General features: G+C 44.8%; 2 protein-coding genes across 3 annotated transcripts in view; one reads left to right on the top strand and one right to left on the bottom strand.

Annotated features, from left to right (window-relative positions):
- Nucleotides 1–19602, top strand: part of JAG1 (jagged canonical Notch ligand 1) — a 36151-nt gene extending 16549 nt beyond the window's left edge. Inside the window, exons 4-26 of the mRNA XM_039716944.1 lie at nt 1241–1495; nt 2501–2561; nt 6287–6417; nt 6702–6821; nt 7264–7377; nt 7926–8039; nt 8800–8913; nt 9311–9357; nt 9858–10031; nt 10521–10671; nt 11197–11361; nt 11878–11991; nt 12612–12725; nt 12831–12944; nt 13069–13185; nt 13694–13721; nt 13820–13905; nt 14703–14816; nt 15041–15150; nt 15232–15468; nt 15797–15928; nt 16368–16518; nt 16841–19602. Coding sequence (XP_039572878.1) covers nt 1241–1495; nt 2501–2561; nt 6287–6417; nt 6702–6821; nt 7264–7377; nt 7926–8039; nt 8800–8913; nt 9311–9357; nt 9858–10031; nt 10521–10671; nt 11197–11361; nt 11878–11991; nt 12612–12725; nt 12831–12944; nt 13069–13185; nt 13694–13721; nt 13820–13905; nt 14703–14816; nt 15041–15150; nt 15232–15468; nt 15797–15928; nt 16368–16518; nt 16841–17298 — 3221 coding nt within the window. The 3' untranslated portion in view covers nt 17299–19602. The remainder of the gene's footprint in view (nt 1–1240; nt 1496–2500; nt 2562–6286; nt 6418–6701; nt 6822–7263; nt 7378–7925; nt 8040–8799; nt 8914–9310; nt 9358–9857; nt 10032–10520; nt 10672–11196; nt 11362–11877; nt 11992–12611; nt 12726–12830; nt 12945–13068; nt 13186–13693; nt 13722–13819; nt 13906–14702; nt 14817–15040; nt 15151–15231; nt 15469–15796; nt 15929–16367; nt 16519–16840) is intronic.
- LOC120505956 (SLX4 interacting protein) overlaps nt 11186–22175 on the bottom strand; it is an 81194-nt gene continuing 70204 nt past the window's right edge. The window contains exon 9 of one of the 2 annotated variants that reach the window (XR_005628382.1): nt 11186–11317. The gene's annotated coding sequence lies outside the window, so the exon portion shown is untranslated. Of the gene's footprint in view, nt 11318–20968; nt 22027–22175 lie in introns of those variants that run through there. The other variant, XR_005628383.1, reaches the window with a different exon arrangement.

Below are 22175 nucleotides of genomic sequence, written 5' to 3'. Positions count from 1 at the left end.
CAAAGGTCCTTAGCAATACATTTTAAAGTATCTTGGATTAAAAACTGCCCATGTGTCATCTTATGGCTTTAGTAGTGACTTCATTAGTCTTCAGCTCTGCCTTGTGTAAAATCCCAGAAGGTTCTTTTGTAGTTGTTGGAAGAACAAGCAGCACATCAGTACATTTTAATTCTTAACACTCAGAGGTGCCAGTATTTCACATGCTGCTAACACATCGCTGGCAAACTGCCTTCCTACCTCAGATTCTCCTGTCGCTGGATTATGCTCCCATGTACTCACTGCTGGTTTTGAACTCTGTCTGCGAGGATATTTTGGCTGTTTTACGATAAACTTTCACTCAGCAGTCAAGTGCAGGGTAGCAGCAGGTCGTAAGGCAGTGTCAGATCGTTTGAGTCACAAGACCTGGACTACAAAGTGAAATACCACAGATATATACAATGTTCCAAGCAAATGTGAAATATTATTATTTCAAGCCATAATTTAGACAGTTGTATGGCTCTGAAAGCCAGAAGACTTTTGCTAGAACTAAATGTCAAGTGCAAACCTAAACTTTGAAATGCTCTGTAGAGAGGAAGGGGATCTATAGCACATATATGCAGTAGTTTGAGTCTTCTGCTTTGAGCTCTGGTTGTCTTGACTTTGTACTCTCAGCTGCCGTCTGAAGATGGGACTTCCATTGTATTTCTCAGCCAAAATCTGGTGTGATTGCAGATGTCATCTGAATGCTGGAGTTGGTAGTTTTCAATTTAGTGTTTGCACATATGGAAAAGGCTGCAGATCTTTTGCAGTGCCTGTGTTCAGCCTGTAGACGTGGCTTTATTAGGCTATTGTAGTATGTTGTTTTTGTAAATGCTCCAGTTGAAAATAAGACCTAGTGCCACTAATGGAGGAGCGGGGGAAAACACATTTTGTACCAGTCTGTTGGAGCTGAATTTTCTTTAGTCATGAATTGTATGAGTTCTTAGTGGATGCCCTTACACTGCAAAAGGGGTAAACGATTGGCAGTAGCTGAACAGTCCCTTTGGATTTCAGGCTTGGTTCAGTTGGATAATGCTGCATGGTGTTTCAGTTAATGGTTTGTAGCTCCAGGGCAGCCTTATCTGACTGTCTGAAACAGAAAGTTAATAAAACCAACTGGCTGCCTCAGAGAGTCTTGCCTGTGAAGCTGGAGAGCTGTGATGTGGGAGTCAATGAGGAGACCTAAAGGGAGCTCTAACGCTGCCATCTCCTGTGCCTGCAGACCCCGACCGCATCATTGAGAAGGCCTCCCACTCCGGCATGATCAATCCCAGCCGCCAGTGGCAGACCCTCAAACACAGCGCGGGGGCGGCGCACTTCGAGTACCAGATCCGCGTGACGTGCGCGGAGCATTACTACGGCTTCGGCTGCAACAAGTTCTGCCGCCCCAGAGACGACTTCTTCACTCACCACACCTGCGACCAGAACGGCAACAAGACCTGCTTGGAAGGCTGGATGGGACCAGAGTGCAACAAAGGTTTGTGACAAACGCTCAACCTGCACACCACTGGGGCTGGGAGGGGTTGGAGGGCGGCCTACCAGGCCGTGTTCAGTGGTCAGACCCTGCAGACTGGGGCTAAGGACTGATGGGCAGTGACCAGCTCTGTACAGGGAGAGCTGGGGGCAGGAGAAGAGTAGTTTCTGCCTTGCCTTAAAGTCTTGGAGAGAGAACTGGGCGCTTAGCAGATGTGTTCTTTCTCTGATTATCCGCATCTTTGCCCTTGGGAAGAAAACCCAGCCCACTGACTTCAATGGGAGTTCTGCTGCTGACTTCAAAAAGGATTTCCCCTTTGGTGCAGAACTTCAAGACAAGCAGGAAGGAGAGACTTGTTTTAGAGCTGACCTGGCAAGTGTAAAGCTTTGGTGTTTGAAAAGTCCCAGGCTTGTTTGTTCCACCTGAGATCATGTTCAACATGTTTACTAGGGAATGGCTGCTACCTAGGTAATTGGGGAAGGAGAAAGCAGGACGTAGGAACAGACTATCAGCCTGTCTTAATGACTGAGTTTACCTGCAATTTGAATTGTTCCTCATCTTGATATCCTGTCTGTTCAGAGATACAGCCGCCAGAACTAAATCCAGAGTAGTTAAAAGCTGCTTTGAATTAGGTGTAAAGCCAGGGAGAGTGGCCCAGATCACCTGCAAAAGACAGAGAAAGGAAACCTGTAGACTCCAAGTGACCTGAGCTCTGCAAGGCACAATGGTTTGTCCCACATGAAAACAGCTCTTTGAACAGCCCTAGGAGCAATTCCTCTGCGCAGTCAGAGGAACAGATTTCCTATAGAAAGGAAAAGCTGATAGATTTCCTATCCCAGGGAGACACCTACCTTGGTTTTCCTTCCGGTAGACTTGATAGGAGATACTGGTTAAAACTTGGATTCAGCAGGATTACAGTGCTGGTTAGAGATTAAAACGTTCCCACGAGTGCGAAGGCGCCGGAAGCGGGCAGTGTGCTGATACTCTTCTTTTTTGTTGTTTTAACAGCTATTTGTCGTCAGGGATGTAGCCCCAAGCACGGTTCTTGCACAATTCCGGGAGAGTGCAGGTAAATGCTTCCTATCTCTCCTTGCTTTCCCCCCACCCCTCCCCAGCTAATTAAACAAGTGATGCTAAACACAATAGACTGGGGAGGGAGGGCGTTTTGGAAGTTGTGGTTTTGAGCAAGACACATTATTCATGCTGACTTGCCCAGAATAAGGGGGGAGCAGGCTTTTAATGCACTGATAATTTTAAGAAGCTTTTGGTCTGTGAAGTGGTGGCACTGAGGGAGAGGGGGCTATGGGATAAATCGCGTGAATGCTGCCTAATGAGCACTAACTAATTGTTTCTGCATAAATAGTGCAAATGTTTGGTGGCTATGTTTTTTCTGGCAGCCTGATTAATAGGTTTTTCTTCAATTCCAAGCTTGAAGTACAGTGTGGCTTTTCTGTCTTCTTCTCCCTCTCAGTGTTTCCCCCTTCTTCCCTCCCACCCCCTGGTTTCTTCCATCAGTAGGCAAAAGTCAAGCATTCTTTAGAGTGGGATTAGTTAAATCTCTGGGTTCCTTTCCCATTGTGAGCCTGGCTCCGAGTGCTGAGAGGTTAATGGCTGGGATGAAACCTTGTCAGTGGGCTCTGATGAATGCCGAATTTTGTTGCTTGCTTTGAAGTCCCTTCTGTCCTGGCAAGGAGACAATGGAAAGCAGATTTTATCCATAACCCAACAATTAAATATCTGGAATGCCTTAAAATATGCAGTGCATATTTACAGCACAGGGAAGTCTTGTCTCTTATCCTTGGAGGAGTAGTGGATATTAAATGTGGGTTTTCTTTATCAACAGGCAGGTTCCAAGTTGCTGCATGTAACCCTTTTTCATTTTTGTTTATAACTGAGAGCTTCTGAGGTTACAAAAATGTTCATATTGATCCTGTGTAGGAAGGGTTAAAAGTGAAGTTTGAGTATTCCTGAATAAGACCCAGAAGTTTGAAGGAATAGAAAGTAATTTTTCTGCCTAACAAGCATATTGGTGCTGGAAACCTTTGCATGAAGTGGACTGGAGTTCCAACAGGAACTGAATCAGGAGTATCTGACAGACTATTCTGTAAGAATTCAGCCTAAACAGCTGTAGTGGCTCATTCATTTTCCCTGCTGCTGTAATTCATGCTTCAAAACAAACAAAAAAGATTACCAAGGAACCATCTGAAAGTGAGGTAGGAAGTAACCTCTCATCGCCACAGAGCCGTGGCAAAGTGGAAGTCCAGCCAGGCATGGACTGTTGTCACTTGTCCTGTGATTTCAATGTTCAGCAGCACTGATATAAGCTGGTTAACCCCCAGAACACCAAATCTAAATATTTTTTAATTAAAAAAAGCCTAACAAGTAGTAGGAAGTATGGGGTGGCCAGATGGTGAGAGGAGCATATCAGTCAGGGCTACCAGTGATTTGTGCTGCTGTCATCAGAATAAACATGCCTTGTAGGGGTTGCTGTCTCCTAGTCAGAACAACAGGCTTTGTTTCCAGATTTTTTTTCTTCCCTTTCTCTTTCTAAGTCTGTTGCCTCCCACTCACTGCCCAGACATGCACTAGTGCTCTTATTTACTTAAGGTGCAACTTTCCCACACTTGATTTGCATAGTCTTGAAACAATGCTGTCCTTCTGGTGCCTTCAGATAACTTCTGCTTGCCAAGTTAGACCACTATCTTTAAAGTGAACACAGAAACAAGATTTTATTTTCTTTTAAGTTTTGATGAGTCATATAGCCTGTATGCTACAAATGCAACAGGGTTTAAAAATAACATCCGAGCAGAAACTGCTCTGTGTTCTGGTACAACAGACAACTTGCAATGTTCTTAAAATATCCTTTTCCCTTTTGCTGCCAGTCACTTTCTTCAATGCAGGCCGGCCAACTAAACCATTTTTTACTCATGAATCACTCTACAAGGAAAGTTAACTTTAAATTTCTCATGAGAAACTGCTGCATACATATTATTAAACACGAGTTACTACTGTGAATATTTTTCTGGAATTGATATGCCACTTTTTTTTTTCCCCCTAAATGCCCATAGCCTTACCCAGTTTTGTTTGTTATGTTTTGAAGCTGATGTTTGAAGTAGTACCTTTGGCTCTAAAACTCATGATTTTTTTTTCCTGTGTGGTGTGGGGTTTTTAAATTATTTCGCTTTCTTTACACTTATTCTAAAGAAAACAAAACCCACCACCACTTAGATTTGATGGGAGTAAAATCAGTCCTCAGTTTGGATACCTGCTTTTGCAGGTGAGGTCCCTTAGTTTGGTTTGCATGCAAGCTCACAAGCAAGTTGCTTTGAATGCAATACAAATTAAAATTTTGATCTTTGTGCATTCTCATTATATGCCCTGTACAGAAGGATTTTCCAAGAGCTACTGGAAGAAGGTTGTTTTGTCTTATCTGGGTTTTTTCCATGTTCTTTGCCCTGACTGGCTTTTTTAACACACACACTAATAAGAATTTCCCATTGACTTTGAAAAGGCTGCTATTGTGATAGCTATTAAAGAAAAAAAATTTAATTAGGATGCAGTTTGTCACCTGAGATTTTTAGAAGGGAAGTCGGACTTACCACTGGCTGCGTGTGATTATCCATTGGAGAGATCCTTCTGGCTTTTTCCCATGAGAAGAAACTGCCAGCAGAAGAATGGTGGGGGGTTTTACAAATAGAAAGCTTAGCTGACTTCTGTAGAGCTGAGGTTTGTTTTCATAATTTAGTGACAGCTTAGTGCATAATTGCAGCTGATCAATTACTCTCAGGACCTGTTAATGAAATACAGTACCTCAAAAAGCCTTTGCTTTTAACTTTCAACTTGTTTTGCTTGTTCCTATCTATAGATCCACTTTAATCTGAAGGATCCTTGGTCTGTCTTGCTAGTGAGAACTAAATGAAAGCCAAAATAAGCTTTCCCTTAAGGGGGCTTTACTTTAAAAGAACATCTTCCTTTTAAGTAGAGAATTCAGGTAGCTCATTGATGGTGACAATAAAGAATTCAAATAGTAGTAAATTCTCTAGACATCAGTGTTTCTCAGAACTGGACATGATTTAGTGTTCCCTGAAAAGAGGTTATTAGCATAAATCAAACTCAGAAGCACACTGACAGCTGATCTCTGAACACGTGTAAAACCCTCTGTGCTGCTTTCTTCCATTCCTGACTGTGGCCCAGTCCATGCTGGCTCTGTGTGTCTGTCCATTCCGAATAAGGGTGGCTTCTGATAGAGCAGGGAACTCCTCATGTTTTGCTACTGCCTTGCCAAGGGCTCAGAGTTGCTGGTTATGGTTTTGTTTGTCTTCCTGCAAACCCAGCGTGGCTGAAACGCCTGGAACCTTGTATTCATGAGGATCTCTGGATAACTATTGTTTCCACTGACTTTTTCTTCCCCCCTCAATTTATAAAGCACCCTGTCAAAGTCCAGAGATTGATTTGTAGTGCACACCCACCCTCTCTGCCACATTTATATGAGGCTCCAAAAGAGTGTTATTGTGCTGAATGGCCTCATGCTGGTTTTCTCAGAACAGTTATTCTTTTGTCAGGAGGCCGGCTACAGAGACCTTGGCAAAACTACCAAAATGTTTGTTTACAAGAAACCATCAAACAATCCTTGAATAGCTTCTCCCCTCCCCTCATCCTGCCCTTCTCCCCCACTTCCCAGCCTTTCTTCAAGCTTTGGAGTTGCACACTTGTATCTACACACAGCAGTTATGATGGATTTGGATTTGTTTCCCTGTTCTGATTTTTTCCCTTTTTTTTTCTTTTTCACTGAAGGTGTCAGTATGGATGGCAAGGCCAGTACTGTGATAAGTGCATTCCACACCCGGGATGTGTCCATGGCACTTGCATTGAACCATGGCAGTGCCTCTGTGAAACCAACTGGGGTGGTCAGCTGTGTGACAAAGGTATGCTGATCCCAGAGGGCTGTGTCACCCGGGGATGTCAGCGCTGGCACACTGTGCACCGGGGCTCAGGGGGCTGCTGAAGCGTGCTGGCCCTCAGCTGCCTGCCCTGCTCCCACTGCTGCTCCAGCATGCTTAGCCTCTGTCCTCAGCTCGTCCCTGTCCTGTCCCACTCCTCTGTGGGCACCATTCTGTAAAGGCTCTGGGATAGCACAACAAAGCTCGTGGTGTACAGGTCATGTTCCTGTAACTTCCAGCCTGGCTTTAATGCTCCTCCCCTCTTGCAGATCTGAACTACTGTGGAACCCACCCACCCTGCCTGAATGGTGGTACCTGCAGCAACACTGGCCCTGACAAATACCAATGTTCCTGCCCTGAGGGCTACTCAGGACAGAACTGTGAAATTGGTAAGTGTTGGATGGAGCTGCTGAGCTGCCGCCTGACAGTTAATTCTTGCCAGCTTTTGGTGGCTGGTTGTGGATGCACTGTATGAGATGGAGGAAAACTTAAATTTGTAGCAGTCAGGGCTAGGTACAAAGATGCAGCCTTTCCTATTCTCTTGCTTTGTCATGAACGTTTGGTGTCTCTGGACATCAGCCTTCTGCTCACTGGAGAGGTCACTGTGGCCACCCTGTGTGGCTGTGGCTCCAGCAGGTGCCAGTCGGTGTGCTGATGAGCTCAGCATGGAACGAGGCTGTCTGCCAGCCAGCAAATTCCTGCCTCTTGCAGGAGCACGGTGCAGCAAGAGTGCTGATGGCGTGTCCAGAGCAGAAGCCTTGGAGGGAGCAGGGGGGGCTTGTGGTGGCATTGCTGTAGCCTCTGCCATGATGTCCTTCTGTCCCTGTGCAGCGGAGCACGCCTGCCTCTCCGACCCGTGTCACAACGGGGGAAGCTGCCTCGAGACGTCCACGGGATTTGAATGTGTGTGTGCTCCTGGCTGGGCTGGACCAACTTGCACTGACAGTGAGTCCTTTTCAGTGTTTATTACAAATGTGCCAGTTTGCTGGTTTTGATCAGTCTTTCTAATCCCTCATAACCTTACAGGGCAGACTACTTAACCTTTCCCAGCCTGAGCATTGCATCCTGGCATCCATTTTTACACCCCTGTGCACTCTATTCCCCTTTGCTTGTACCAAGGGTTTTGTCAACTACTGGGAAAGGAATAGCCCAAAGCTTTTTGAAAGAAGCGCAAGGCTGGAGTTTTGTAGTGTTCTGGCATGTTGTTAAAAATGCTGGTTTGAGGGACTTGCTGGATCCAAAGAGGACTTCCACTTGCAAAAAGGCCACAGGGGTAAACTTTTCCCCCAGTGTTTTGAATACCCTTTTCACATTACTCCTCTCTTTAAATGAGGCTTTTGCTGAAATCAAAGATAACCTGTAAATTACAAGTCCTGTTGTTCTTTTGTTCCTCAGGGAAAACCTGAGTAGCAGCAACCATTTGTCAGACTTGTCAGTTACTGCCATTGCCAGTCTGGTAGTGGAGCTAAGCCTCTCTTTATTCTGCATTACAGATATTGATGATTGTTCTCCAAATCCCTGTGGTCATGGAGGAACTTGCCAAGATCTAGTTGATGGATTTAAGTGTATCTGCCCACCTCAGTGGACTGGCAAAACGTGCCAGCTAGGTAAGAACTGGTTTCTCTTCATCCAGTGCTGTTCCAGAGCTGGAAAAGATAAAGGCAAAAGGGATCATGGTCCTGCATTACTCACGGTGATGTTTCTGAAGCCTGTGGATGTGTTTTGGCACATTGAAGACATTCAATGTCTGTTTGCAGGACTGAGGTGTAGGACAGTGCCGAACAGCAGTGTGACTTCCATCACCTTGCTTCTGCATGCTGGCACTTGAAGGAAATAGTTAACCAGAGACATCCTTCAAACCAGAACTGCCCTGAAGGGGGGGGGCTGTGTGTTGTGCCTCCCAGTCCCACCCCCACATGTGCTTCTCTCCCTTAACCCTGTGAGAAAATTGCTGTGTCTCCTCAACCAGGTCAACTCCTCCAGACCCAGGAGCTCACAGCGGGGTTCCAAAATGGGGATGATCTCACGGAGAGTGAGCTGGCTGCATTCTTTACACAACACACTCATCCCAATGACCAGGCTGCAGCATTCCTCCTTCAGAATGCTCAGCTGACATGCATGTGTGGGGGCAAGTTGCTCTTAATGAGTGGCTGGGTAATTGTGAAATAATTAGCGTAGCCTGTATGTTCTAATTGCAGAGAAACTGAAAGAGCCTTCGGAGGCTGATGATGATTGACTTTTGTTCCTTCAAGTCATGCTAATCCCGGCTGTATGCTGCAAGTTCCTCTTAGCTCTGGAGGAACTGCTGGTTATTGCTGGGGTGTGGGCTTCTCCCTTCCCCACTGAATGTTCCCCTTGGTCTTCCAGATGCCAATGAATGTGAGGGCAAGCCCTGTGTCAATGCCAACTCCTGCAGGAACCTGATTGGCAGCTACTACTGTGACTGCATTACTGGCTGGTCTGGCCACAACTGTGATATCAGTAAGTGTCCATACCCTTGGGTTTATTACGTTCTTTGGGCATATGTGCGTGTGCCCCCGAGTTCTGAGCTCAGTTTAAACACTGGGCACAGCCCCAGCAGTGGATGTTTTTAGAAAGGGAGTAGTTGGTGCGGAATGAAAATACACAATTTTATCAAAGTCATTAGCCTGTACCACAGCTATATTCTGATAAAGGGACTAAAACAATGATGTGAAGTTTTACTGCCTCTCCTACAAGAATCGCGAAAGGTTTCCCACCCATTATAATAACCTTATCTCAAGGAAGGCATGCAGGAAACTTGACAAAAAGTTTATCTAGCTGCAGTTTTAGAGAGACCTGAACTCTCTATCTAGTGTAAATATATTTTTGCCTTCTAACCATGCTAATTTTATTGCAGATATTAACGACTGTCGTGGACAATGTCAGAATGGAGGATCCTGTCGGGTAAGCTGTTCTTGTTTTACCTTGGTTTCCTCAAGACTTCCAACAGTAACTAAAACGTTTGAGTCTAAGCACAAAAAATTTGGAAAATAGCAAATAGCTGATACAAATGGTCATGTCTTTAAGTTGGGGGAGGACCTATGTCATGCTACAGCATGTTGAGATATGTCTGTAGAACAGTAAGGGCAAAAAAATATAACTTCAATAAATGACTCATTTTTACTGCCAGTGTCACCAGTGAAGGAGCTGGTGGTTGGCAAACTACCCACTGGAAATGTAGGCACATCCCTTCAACCTGTGGATTAATGTATCCTGTCTGGAAATTTAGAATGTAAATGGGACTGCGTGGTCTGTGTGTGTGTTTGGTTTTTCCCCTCTAAATATTTTGGACATAGTAAGATGATTTTTTTTTTTAACTTTTAATTTTATTTTTTTTTCTTAATAAGAATATATCAAGGGAGGAACAACGTTAACACTGAAACTTTCTTTTTGTTCTTTCCCAGGACTTGGTTAATGGTTATCGGTGTATCTGTTCACCTGGCTATGCAGGAGATCACTGTGAGAAAGACATCAATGAATGTGCAAGTAACCCTTGCATGAATGGGGGTCACTGCCAGGATGAAATCAATGGATTCCAATGTCTGTGTCCCGCTGGTTTCTCAGGAAACCTCTGTCAGGTAAGAAGGCTGGGTGAAAGGCAGACCCTCAGCCAGTGCCATTTGTTCTGACGCTCCGGATCTGAGCATGGAATGCCTTGCATCCAGTGAAGCATAGTATAAAGTTGTACTTGATATCGCTGTCAGTCTGCCAAGAAACTGCTTGATTAATATATATTGGGGCGGGGGAAGAAACCAACAAACCCCTGACAGGCTGGGGAGGATTCTCTTTGTTGAGCAGACTGCAGAGTTTGCACATCAGGCTTTGTGGAGCTCTCACTATTAACTTTAGCAGTTTAATATCGAGAGTTGTCTGCCGGAATAGTGGCAAGTGGGACTAAACTCTGTGTGCTATGAATGATTCTTTGAGGCAGCAGATAAAAAGGTCAGATTCCACAATGTCAGCCTGTCGTGGTGAGGGAAAGCCATGATAAACCTCTTTCACTCAGCTTTCCCTCGCTCCCTCCCCCCCCTTCCCATTTCCCTTCCCTCTCTGTGCACTACTTACAGCTGGACATAGATTACTGCGAGCCAAATCCGTGCCAGAACGGCGCCCAGTGCTTCAATCTTGCCATGGACTATTTCTGTAACTGCCCTGAGGACTACGAAGGGAAGAACTGCTCGCACCTGAAGGATCACTGCCGCACCACTCCGTGTGAAGGTTCGTGCTGCCCTGCGGGTGAAGGGCCGTGCCTGGCAATGCTTGCTGCCCCTGCCCTCGCTGGAGCCCTAACGCAGCTCCAGCAGGGGAGTCACTGGAGTAGCTCTGCTGTAAAGAGGCTGAATTTTGCCCTCTGCCTTAAGCCTCTCTCCATGTGAAAAGATGAGTGATATTTGTAAGTATCAGCCATTGAAAGACAGCATTATGTCAATGTGGACAGAAAGCACAGGTAGCACATAGCCTGATGCATTTATTCCAGGCCATGGATGTGTTCCAGCAGCCATCAGATAAGATGCTGTGATTATTTCATGCACAGTTGGCAGAGTCCAATGTTATTTCAAAGCAGCAAACATATTTGTAGTCATATGTTTATGGTTTCACTCGATGATCTTAAAGGTCTTTTCCAACCTAAACGATTCAATGGCACAAGTGTCTTCTAAACGTCCGTGGCTGGAAGTGAAAATGTTGCTCTTGAGGAATCGGGTTGCATGGGTAATTCTCATGCTGGTCTCTGCTTTTCTGCAGTAATTGACAGCTGCACCGTGGCAGTGGCTTCCAACAGCACACCCGAAGGGGTTCGCTACATCTCTTCCAATGTTTGTGGTCCTCACGGGAAGTGCAAGAGCCAAGCGGGTGGAAAATTCACCTGTGAATGCAACAAAGGATTCACTGGCACCTACTGTCATGAGAGTAAGAGCAAAAAAGAGAATGTGTTTTACTGTCCCCCATTCTTACTGGGAAAATGGTCCATCCTTCCCTCCCAGACCCCTTTAGGGTTTCTTCATTGTAACAAGTGAACCTTGGAACTGCTCTAAGTTTTCATATCCCTCTTGGGCAAGGCAGAGTGGAATTTGCTAGGCCTTGGGGAAGGTTCACAGCCATGACCCCTCTGGCCTTGAATTGTGTATTGTTGAAAACCTTATGTATACAAGGTCTGAGGGAATTAATAGTGGGGTTTAACGTGGATCTTAAGGACTCCTGTATTTTATTTTTTGTTTTTAATAGTGACAGGTTCATCACCTTGTGCAGTTTTTTACCCATTTGTCATATTGCTTGTAACCCTTCTTTTCCAAAGGGTATTATTAGAAATGGAAGTAGCACCAAACAGTCTGCAGTAAGATAATGACTCCTAGTAACTGTACTTCTAGTTTGACTTTTTTTTTCCCCTCTTTTTTTAATCCTCTTGTTTCTTCCCAACTGTTGCAGATATCAATGATTGTGAAAGCAACCCCTGTAAAAATGGTGGCACTTGCATTGATGGCATCAACTCCTACAAATGTATTTGTAGCGATGGATGGGAAGGAACATACTGTGAAACGAGTAAGCTATCTGTGCTTCAGCACACAGAAAGATCTCTTGGGAAAACATTGGGAAGGAATGGCTAGTACTGTCAAGAAGACAGTGACCTATGTCAATAAACTCTGCTTCAAAGGCCACAGAGGACCAGGTCCTCCCACCAAGTCCCAATCTTTTGTATTGGAACTAAGCCCAAGTTAAAAAGCTGGCCTGGGATTAGGGCCTGGCTCTCTCATTGTTGAGTTTCCTGCACTATCCTTTGGATAACTTCCAGGAAGAAACCCTCTGCATTAGTAGTTGCCACTTCATGGCATGTCTGCATATCATGCTTGCATTTTGTCAGTCTCAGGAACAGGAGAGGAGTTGAGTGCTCTGCTCCCTTCCCCTGACTAGCAGGGTAGTTTATGTAATAGGCCTTTTCACTGAAACAAGATTACAAACAAAATGAAAACAAACTGGAGAACTGTGGTGAAACAGTCTTCATCTATGTGACAGTGCTTAAAACTTTAAAATACTGACTTAGGCATTTAATCCACAATTGAAACACAGGCCAAAATTAGGGGTGGGTTATGCTCCTTTCAAGCGTTGTGTTTGTCAGTTCTGTAAACACTACTGAGCCTGTTTTCTCTTCTTAACATATCCAGATATTAATGACTGCAGTAAAAACCCTTGCCACAATGGAGGAACTTGCCGAGACTTGGTCAACGACTTCTTCTGTGAATGTAAAAATGGGTGGAAAGGAAAAACTTGCCACTCCCGTAAGTTCAGCATTTCCAAAACATAACAGATGTTCTCTGATAGGCTGCTTGAACTCGTTGCCCTAAGGGAGCACCAGCATTAAGGACGGTTTGGGTTTTCCACAGGTGACAGCCAGTGCGATGAGGCGACGTGCAACAACGGGGGGACGTGCTACGACGAGGGGGACACCTTCAAGTGCATGTGTCCTGCGGGATGGGAAGGAGCCACTTGTAACATAGGTAAATAGCCTGCACAATCGCCAGGAAGCAGCTGCAGCGCTGCAGCTCTGACCTCAGCTGTTCCTCTTGGCTCGGGCTCGATGGCTTTCTAACAACTGAGCGGCCGATGTTGTTTGTGTTACAGCGCGGAACAGCAGCTGCCTGCCAAACCCCTGTCACAACGGCGGTACCTGCGTAGTCAGCGGGGACTCCTTCACTTGTGTCTGCAAGGAGGGCTGGGAAGGACCCACGTGTACCCAGAGTAAGTCAGCTCTGCGTGAACTCTTCCAGAGTGTTGCATGATGAGAACATGAGCTCATCCTGTCGCCCTTGGAGTCAAGATTGAATCCAGAAGGGAAAGCTTGTTTGATGTAGGCTTTAGCATCACCTGAATCTTTGTTTTTAATGACTTTATGTGATACAGCCTTGACCTGGGCATGAGAAAGTTGCAAATGAGCTAAGTGGAGACAGATGTTGTCTTGTTTTCTCCTGCATTCTTTTTCTACGAGCAGCTCTGTCTGCTTCCACTTTTTTCCCCCCGTTAGATTCTTTACAAGGATCTCTTCCTGCATACATGTGTTCCACAATGTAGTTAACAAATTTTGTGGTACAAGCCTGGAATCAATTTAGTAGAGAATTTCAGCATATTTTTCTAAAAGTTGAGCTAAGTATAATTTGGGCATTAGGGGAAGTTTGATAATTTTTAACTGCCAGTAGAGCTGTATTAGCCAAAGTCTACATGTTTAATGCTGTCTGTCTTTGCTTTGCAGACACAAACGACTGCAGTCCTCATCCTTGGTAAGTTTGTTATGTTTATCCTTTGCTCTTTTTGTTGCTTTAGAATTCTGTGTTTCTTTTATCTGTAGCAGTTTTTAATGTCTGATAATTCTCCCCAGTTACAACAGTGGCACTTGCGTGGATGGAGAGAACTGGTACCGCTGTGAGTGTGCTCCAGGCTTCGCCGGGCCCGACTGCAGGATCAGTGAGTGTTCCGATGGCTCTCTGCCTCAGTTCTTGTCTCGCTTGAATCTTGTTGCAAGACAATCATCTTAATTGAGTTAGGTAGTAGATCAGATGAGTGATAAGTGTCTTGTGTCATCTCTATCCATACCTGGATCTGTAGCAGATTTGGAGAAGGCAGGAATCACACTGAAAATGAAAGCAATTTAAAGTCATTCAGCTGGAGCTGAAACCTCTTGGTTCAGCCGGGTGGGCAAAATGCCCTTTGGGACAGCCTTCCCTTGTGTTTGTGTGGCCCAGGCTTCTGCTTGAGATGAAAGTGTGCCAGCCAAAAACCTTGTCAATTAATAATCCGCCTCCACGCCCTGAGGTGATGTATGCGCTTCCCTGTAATTTAATAATAATTACAGGTAGGAGGACACTTTTTTAATAACAGCGGTGGAATAGAAGTGTCACAGCAGCAATAGAGCTGGGAAGGGTTTAACATTGCCATCAGTTGAAGAATCTGGTGGGGGACAAAACTGGAGCACATCAGAGGAGAGGAAGTGTGTCTGTGTAGGAAGGAATGTGTCCTTGCCCTAGAAAGCTGGAGTAGCCACAGGGGTCAGGTTTTGATCTTTGTTAGTGCCACACAGCAGAAATGTCAAAGGATTTTTCTGAAGTTATACTGGTGCTGAAAGCAGGAATCTATGTCCCAGTAGACACTAAAAAATGAATATAAAGCTCCAGTAGGCAACTCTATCCCATGTTTGCTTTTTTCCTGACAAAACAAAAGGATACTATGGAGTAACTGTTTGTTTCCTCTCCTTCCCATCACAGACATCAACGAGTGCCAGTCCTCGCCCTGTGCCTTTGGAGCCACATGTGTAGATGAAATTAACGGGTACCGTTGCATTTGCCCCCCGGGTCGCAGTGGTCCAGGATGCCAAGAAGGTATTCCACATGCCACAGCTGATCCCAGCACTTATAGCAAGATCTGTGTAATTGCACATTGATGGGTTTGTGGTTGTATGGGCTTGGTTTTGGGACGCACTATCTGTTGTTTTGTAAAGCAAGTATCCTTACTGAAGAAGCATCTTAGTGGGAAGTTTAGACGAACTTTAAAAAGGCATTTGTTTCCTATTTTTAGTTTATAATTCTGTTCAATCTCTCTTCAGTTACAGGAAGGCCTTGCATTACCAGTGTTCGAGTCATGCCAGATGGGACTAAGTGGGATGACGACTGCAATACCTGTCAGTGTCTGAACGGAAAAGTCACCTGTTCTAAGGTACAGCTGTGCTGTGGTTTAGCTTACACCACGTTCTGCCCCCTGGCCAGTGGATTCTCACCAGTGTTCATCCTCTGCTAGGTGTGGTGTGGCCCTCGGCCGTGTGTCCTGCATGGCAAGGGCCCTGGTGAGTGCCCCGCTGGCCACGCCTGTGTCCCTGTGCGGGATGACCACTGCTTCACGCACCCGTGTGCCGCCGTGGGGGAATGCTGGCCCTCCAACCAGCAGCCTGTGAGGACCAAGTGCAACTCCGATTCCTACTACCAGGACAACTGTGCCAACATCACCTTCACCTTCAACAAGGAAATGATGGCCCCGGTAAGTAACAGCAGCTTGCTGGGCTGTGGCACACACAGACTCATTCCCAGAGCATGGAATGATGTTTTCCAGAGGGAAAACTGTAGCACAAGCTGACTCTGCCTCATTAGCAAGGAAAACAAAAAGCAGAGAAGGATTAATACAGCCTTTTAGCCTAAATGCTTTTGTGACTAGAGAAGAAAAAAAGCTAGTTGGAGGGAATTCCACCTCCTCTTCCCCTGAGAACTCCTACTTCAGGGCAAAAAATTAAATCCTAAACAAATCTTATATCTGTGTGTTCGTGTGCATATGTATTTAAAAAAGCCAACATCTTTTTTGTGTCCTCCAGGGCCTTACCACAGAGCATGTTTGCAGTGAATTGAGGAATCTGAATATTCTGAAGAATGTTTCTGTTGAATATTCCATCTATATTACCTGTGAGCCTTCCCACTTGGCAAATAATGAAATCCATGTTGCTATTGTAAGTATTCCTGGAATATTTTTAAATGTCTTAGTAGTTAATTGCTTGGATATGTATGCAACACGTGGATTTCATAAAAATATTAATTCCTGGCTTTGTCAGCACTTCTTGTGGTTTAGTTTCCATCCTGATGCCGATTAAGAATAGGAAAGGAATTCTGGTTACGTGTGTGTACCTGAAAGCTGCCATCTTGGGGGCAACTGTAATAGGGGGAGTAAAACCTTTCTCAGTTAGACTCTTGCTTTTGGGGGTTTTTTGGTCTTTTTAAGGATGAGGACAAGAATTCTGAACTGTTAGTTTCTGCCCACAGCAGGCCATTTTGCTTTGATTCTGTTTTATTATAGAAGGAGCCTTCACTGCCTGTGAAGGCTTATAAATAGCAGGTTCCCCCGTGCATCTGATGTGGTGCTTGGTGTTAATAGTGTGCCTCCTCCCGCAGTCTGCAGAAGACATCGGGGAGGATGAAAACCCCATCAAAGACATCACAGATAAGATCATCGACCTCGTCAGTAAGCGCGACGGGAACAACACGCTCATCGCTGCTGTGGCCGAGGTCAGGGTGCAGCGGCGGCCGGCCAAGAGCAAAACGGGTGAGCTCTCCTTGGCCCCCAGCTCCTGCAGCACCCCTGCCACGGGCCACAGCCTCTCCTCCCTTTGCAGACTTCCAGCCAGTCCCTGTTCATCGGGAACAGTGGGGAGGCTGGGCACCCAAGGTCTTTTTATTGCTGAAAACCCTAAAAAAACATGCTAAAGGTTTGCTGAACCTGGCAAAAGGGCTGCTACCCTTCCGTGCTCCTGGTGGAGAAATACAGGAAGTAACAAGGCACTAGCCCTGAGATTTGTTTTCTCTGAGACATCCCAAAGCGTCCCCCATAGTCTGCAGCAGGACTAACTGTCTCCTGTCTCTTCCAGATTTCCTGGTGCCCTTGCTGAGCTCGGTGCTGACAGTAGCCTGGATCTGTTGCCTGGTCACCGTGTTTTACTGGTGCATCCGAAAGCGCCGAAAGCAGAGCAGCCACACCCACACGGCCTCTGACGACAACACCACCAACAACGTCAGGGAGCAGCTGAACCAGATCAAAAACCCCATTGAGAAACACGGAGCAAACACTGTCCCCATTAAAGACTACGAAAACAAAAACTCTAAAATCGCCAAAATAAGGACACACAACTCCGAGGTGGAGGAGGATGACATGGACAAGCACCAGCAGAAGGCCCGATTTGCCAAGCAGCCAGCCTACACTTTGGTAGACAGAGATGAAAAGCCCCCCAACAGCACCCCTACAAAACACCCAAACTGGACAAATAAACAGGACAACAGAGACTTGGAAAGTGCACAAAGCCTAAATCGGATGGAGTACATCGTATAGCAGACGGTGGGGTGCTGCCATGCAGGGCCTTTGAGTATCATTGTAAAGGCACTCAAGAGCTTGTAGTTCTTAAACTGTTGTGTAATATTTGAGTCTAAGGCTATTATTTACTTAGAATCCCTGTGTTAATTTAAGTTTGGACAAGCTGGCTTACACTGGCAATGATAGTTGCTGTGGTTGGCTGGAATACCAAGTGCTGCATTTCACATCTATGCAAAACTAGTCAAAAGTGCCCTCCTGTAAATTCAGCTGCAGCTGATCCATCACAGAAACGTTCCATAAGGTATTACATAGCCTTATTACTCTTCCTTAGTGTTCATTTTTTTTTTTCTGCCAGATGTTCCGATTTATACAGTTTCTTTAGAATAATACATTTTATTTATATTTATTGAATTTGAGTTTTTTGTATATTGGTTTTATGGTGACGTACAACTAGTTCTGTATTTGAAAGTGCCTTTGCAGCTCGGAACCACAGCAACTATCAAAAATAAGTTTATTATTTATTTTTTTATTGTATTTTTGTTGGGGGTGGGTGGGGGGAACTTGTCAGCAGTTGCTGGTAAATGAAGAATTTAAAGAGGAAAATGTGTCAAAAATAGAAGTTTGTATAGATATGTAAATAATTCTTTTTTATTAATCACTGTGTATATTTGATTTATTAACTTAATAATCAAGAGCCTTAAAATATCATTCCTTTTTATTTATATGTATGTGTTTAGAGTTGAAGGTTTTTGATAGCATTGTAAGCTCGTGGCTTCTCTATTTTGAATTTATTTTCTTGTTACATGTTGCCTATATGCCAAAACTAAGGTGTTCTAAAATAGTTTATTTTTAATAGGATGGGCTTTCATGCCTTGATGCTGGTTTTTGTACAATGTCAAATGTTTGAAACACCTTCCATAGTATCACATTAAGACTATTTGTAAGTACTGACTGAGGCAGTTTAGAGAATTAGACTAGAAATTTTTTTTTGCTGCTTTAGACTTGAAAACCGAGTGACAGGCAGATAATCTGCTAAGAAGCAGTTTAAGGGAACAAAACTGAGCTATTACTTTATGTAGATGAAATGTGAGTGGTTGCATGTAATTAAAAATATCAAATTAGCGTGTGAAGTTGGAAACACAGCAATCTTATTTTGTAAATTCTAATTATTTTTTCTCACCATGAATATGTAATACTGAACCACTTGTAGATTTGACTTTTTTTTGTAATCTACTGCATTTAGGGAGTATTCTAATAAGCTAGTTGTTGAATACTTGAACAGTAGAATGTCCAGTAAGATCACTGTGTAGGTTTGCCATAGATTACACTGCCCGCCTTAACAAGTGAGGAAATCAAAGTGCTATTACGATGTTTAAGATCAAAAGGCTTATAAACATAGTCATCTCAGTGGTTAACCATTGAGATCATGAAGATACCTTGTATTGTGATATTAGTGTTATATGAAAATGCATCTTTGATGTGTTGTTCCTGGCAATAAATCTTGAAAAGTAATATTTATTAAATTTTTTGTATGAAAACATAAAAGAGCGTGGAGATTATTGAGCTTGGAGGCGCTCCCGGCCAGTCAGTTGTGCAAAAGCAGGGGCAGGTGCTGCTGGAGGTTTGCAGGACCTGCCCCTGCCTTTGGTGGAGTCAGTTTTTCGTTAGATGATCACCCGTCCCCTCTGGCTCCCGGTGGCACTGAGCAGCTGGAAAGCAGCGTGGCCCCTGTTCCCACTGCCTCTTGGCCGGTGTCCCTCGCTGCTCTGAGAGGTGCTGTGGCTGCACCTGTGCAACGAGTCTGCCCTGCACGGGCCAATGAGCTGCCCCCAGATAGGAACCAAATCTAAGTAGCTAGGCAAGATCCAAAGTGCTGACCTGGATGGGAAGGCATCCATAGATGATGCTGATTTCTAATGGGCAAAAAGCGCTTTGTAAAGCATAAAACAAACTCTGAAAGTATTCAACACGATGGCTTTGAATGCTGAACTAATGCTGCCCCTCCCACCTATGGGCAGGGGCTGGCTGGCTCAGGGTCTGCTCTGGTTTTACCATGTTCTGATGAAGCTGCAAAACTGTTCTGCTAAGGGGCTACTGCAAAGCTGAAGGAACAATTAACTGTGTAACAAGTTCATTGAAAAATAGTTAAATCAACCTGCTGCAAGGCTAGGCCTTTGCATCTGTATTTGTTTGTAATAATAAACAGGTATTTTATATACAGATTGCTGCGATATGGATACACTGAATGCTAACAAAACCTGAGAGTGAGAAATACTTCTGTACTTTTTTACAGCTGTCAAAAAAAAACTTGATAAAATCTAATTAGTCTTACTTTTTATTTTAAACTCACTTTAGAAGATTTCCACCGTGGCTACTCTACTTTGGCTGGGTGCTGCTTCTACTCTTCACACTTACACACCACACAGGGCAGGTACTGGAGCCTGTTTAGTTTACTGCCTCCTGAAGGAGAAGTCAACACCATTAGCTTCAGCTGACCACTTCAATAATTCCTCATCAAACAAATCCCACAAGTATTTATTTCCCTTTATTCCCTGACTTCTAAATCTGCAATAAATCAAACACATCATGTCCAAAAAAGCTACTTAGAGATAATGGAATCTTCCACCTGCTTCCAAAGGGCAAAGCTGGACTATTCCCTGACTGCTTTCCCGTACTTTTAATGTTGAATTAACCATTTTCCTGCTGTCTACTGTTCACATGGGTCTCAAATTCATGGTTACAGAAACTTGAGCCCCTCTTCCAAAAGGCTCAAACATACCTCAATTTGTAAGAGTCTGCCTTCTATTAACCAAAAAATAATTAAAATAGGATACTTTCTATTTCTGAGAACATATAGTTGTCAGGCTTCTTGAAAACCTACTGAGTTCATTTCTATTTACAGACTTAATCATTTAACAATGTGTACATGTAGTGACAAAGCTGTTCAGGTCTCTGAAGACTCACTGAAAGCAAAACCTGGGTTCCTCGAGCTTCAAAACATGTCAAAGCCCTGAGCTCGGGGTTCATTTACTTCCAGCCTTTCCTGGGCTCCATGCAGAGGTTTTGCTATTGCAGAGATCCTCCATACACACCCTGCTTCTCCCCATGGATTTTCCTCACTTTGTCACTATCCCACGTGTTAGAAAATTAGAATCATGCAAGTTGTACAAGGGCAAGTCAGAAAATTCTACACAATTGCCATTATGGTGTTTTTAATTAATCCTCCTATCTCAGCGGTAACTCCAAAACTTACACTGGTGACTAACACAAGAACATCCCCCAAAGCCCAGATCCACCACCAGGCTGGGGGCTGGCCCATGAAGTGGTTTCCGTTGCCATGAAAATAAATAAATAGAAACGTGAACTTTAGGGCTTCCCTCTTAGAATACCAAGGTACATTTATTTTTGTGGAAATCATATTTTGCCAGTTCACACTTCTACTACTCAGGGAAGATACATTGTGTTTAGTCAGGAGAAGTTTCCCACTGCTAGTCTAAGTTTGTTCTTTGGTTCCTTCTTCATCTAAGCACTGAAAAATGTGTGCTCCCTGAGCTGCCATTTAAGCATACAAGAAATGAAATGAAATTTCATTGAAATTCAAATGAATTTCACTGAATTCAAATGAAATAGAAATGAAATAGAAATGAAATAGAAATGAAATGGAATGGCTCCCCTTAGCACTCCGAGCTTTGCTGTACCTACAGCTAATTGAACCTGCCAAATCTGGGTTTGGTTCAGCTGGCTGAACACGGCCACATCAAAGCCCTGCACCTCCGCATGGAAAGGGCCCATCTGACACAGAGGTACCTGGGAAAGGTGCTGATGGTGCAGGTTACATCAGCCTGCACACCAATACATTCCTGTCAACGGGAATGCCACCCTTGGGAACGGCTCCCTCTGCAGTGCTGCCAGGAGCCAAGGGAGCTGGGAGCACTGGGACCTGAAGCCCCTCCGGCCAGGGGAACGTGAGCCAGGCTGGGGCCCAAAAGTGTGGCTGCATCTCCAGCCATGCCCTGGTGAAAGCACTTTCCCTTGCACAGACACACCTCCTGTTCCCACAGCAGCTGACACCTGCACAGCAAGAGTTAATGTTATTAGTCAGCTCCCTGCCAAGCTGAAATGCATGGGGTTATGCTCCCTGCTGCTCCTTGAAGACTGCCTGCTTCTGCTCCTTATCTGCAGCCCTCGGGCAGGATCCAGCCCTGCCTCCCAGCCATCCCAGGTCCAGGGTGCTGCCCTGCCATCTGCAGAGTCACAAGGCAGAGCCTTCATCATTTTAGGAGCGCCTGCCAAGATGAGAAGTTCTGACAAGGGAAGTACCAAATTCAGCCTTTTCCTCCCCAGAAGATGGAAGTGATTGCGTAACCTCCCCGTCCCCTTCTAAGGGAAGCAAGAATATTTGAGTTTATTTAAGAATTTTTTGGCTTCCTCTTTTTTCAGCATTGACAGCAATGGCCATGGTGGTTACTGTTTGCCAGTGCCCACTGAGCTTGCTTGCCAAGGTCAGTGATTTCTCTCAGTAGAGGGAAAACCCAGTGAAAACACTGTACAAGGATGAGCTGCAGTTTCTGGGGCGGAGGAGGAGGAGAGGGGTGCAGGCTCTGGATGCTTCAGCAGTGCTTCCCTGGCACTGGGGCAGCAGCAGAGCCAGAGCCACGCGGGATCAGACGGCGTCAGGCTGGAGTCCCAGCCCAGATCTGCCAGCGAGCGCCTTCTGTGATGTGCAAATTGTTTCAACCAGTTTCCCTACAGGGTGGAGAAATAAATCTCTATTCCTTTCATTCTAGCACTATGAGATCATATTAATATTAAAAAGGGGCATGCCCAGCTCTAGAATTAGAGCTCAAGACACTTTTCTTTAAAGATCTGATGCATAAATAAAAAAGATAATTATT

Source organism: Passer montanus, unplaced genomic scaffold (assembly GCF_014805655.1).
Source record: "Passer montanus isolate IOZ18808 unplaced genomic scaffold, ASM1480565v1 scaffold37, whole genome shotgun sequence".
In the NCBI taxonomy this organism is placed as follows: domain Eukaryota; kingdom Metazoa; phylum Chordata; class Aves; order Passeriformes; family Passeridae; genus Passer; species Passer montanus.
Note: the sequence above shows the minus strand (reverse complement) of the source record. Positions and strands in the feature narration are given on the sequence as shown.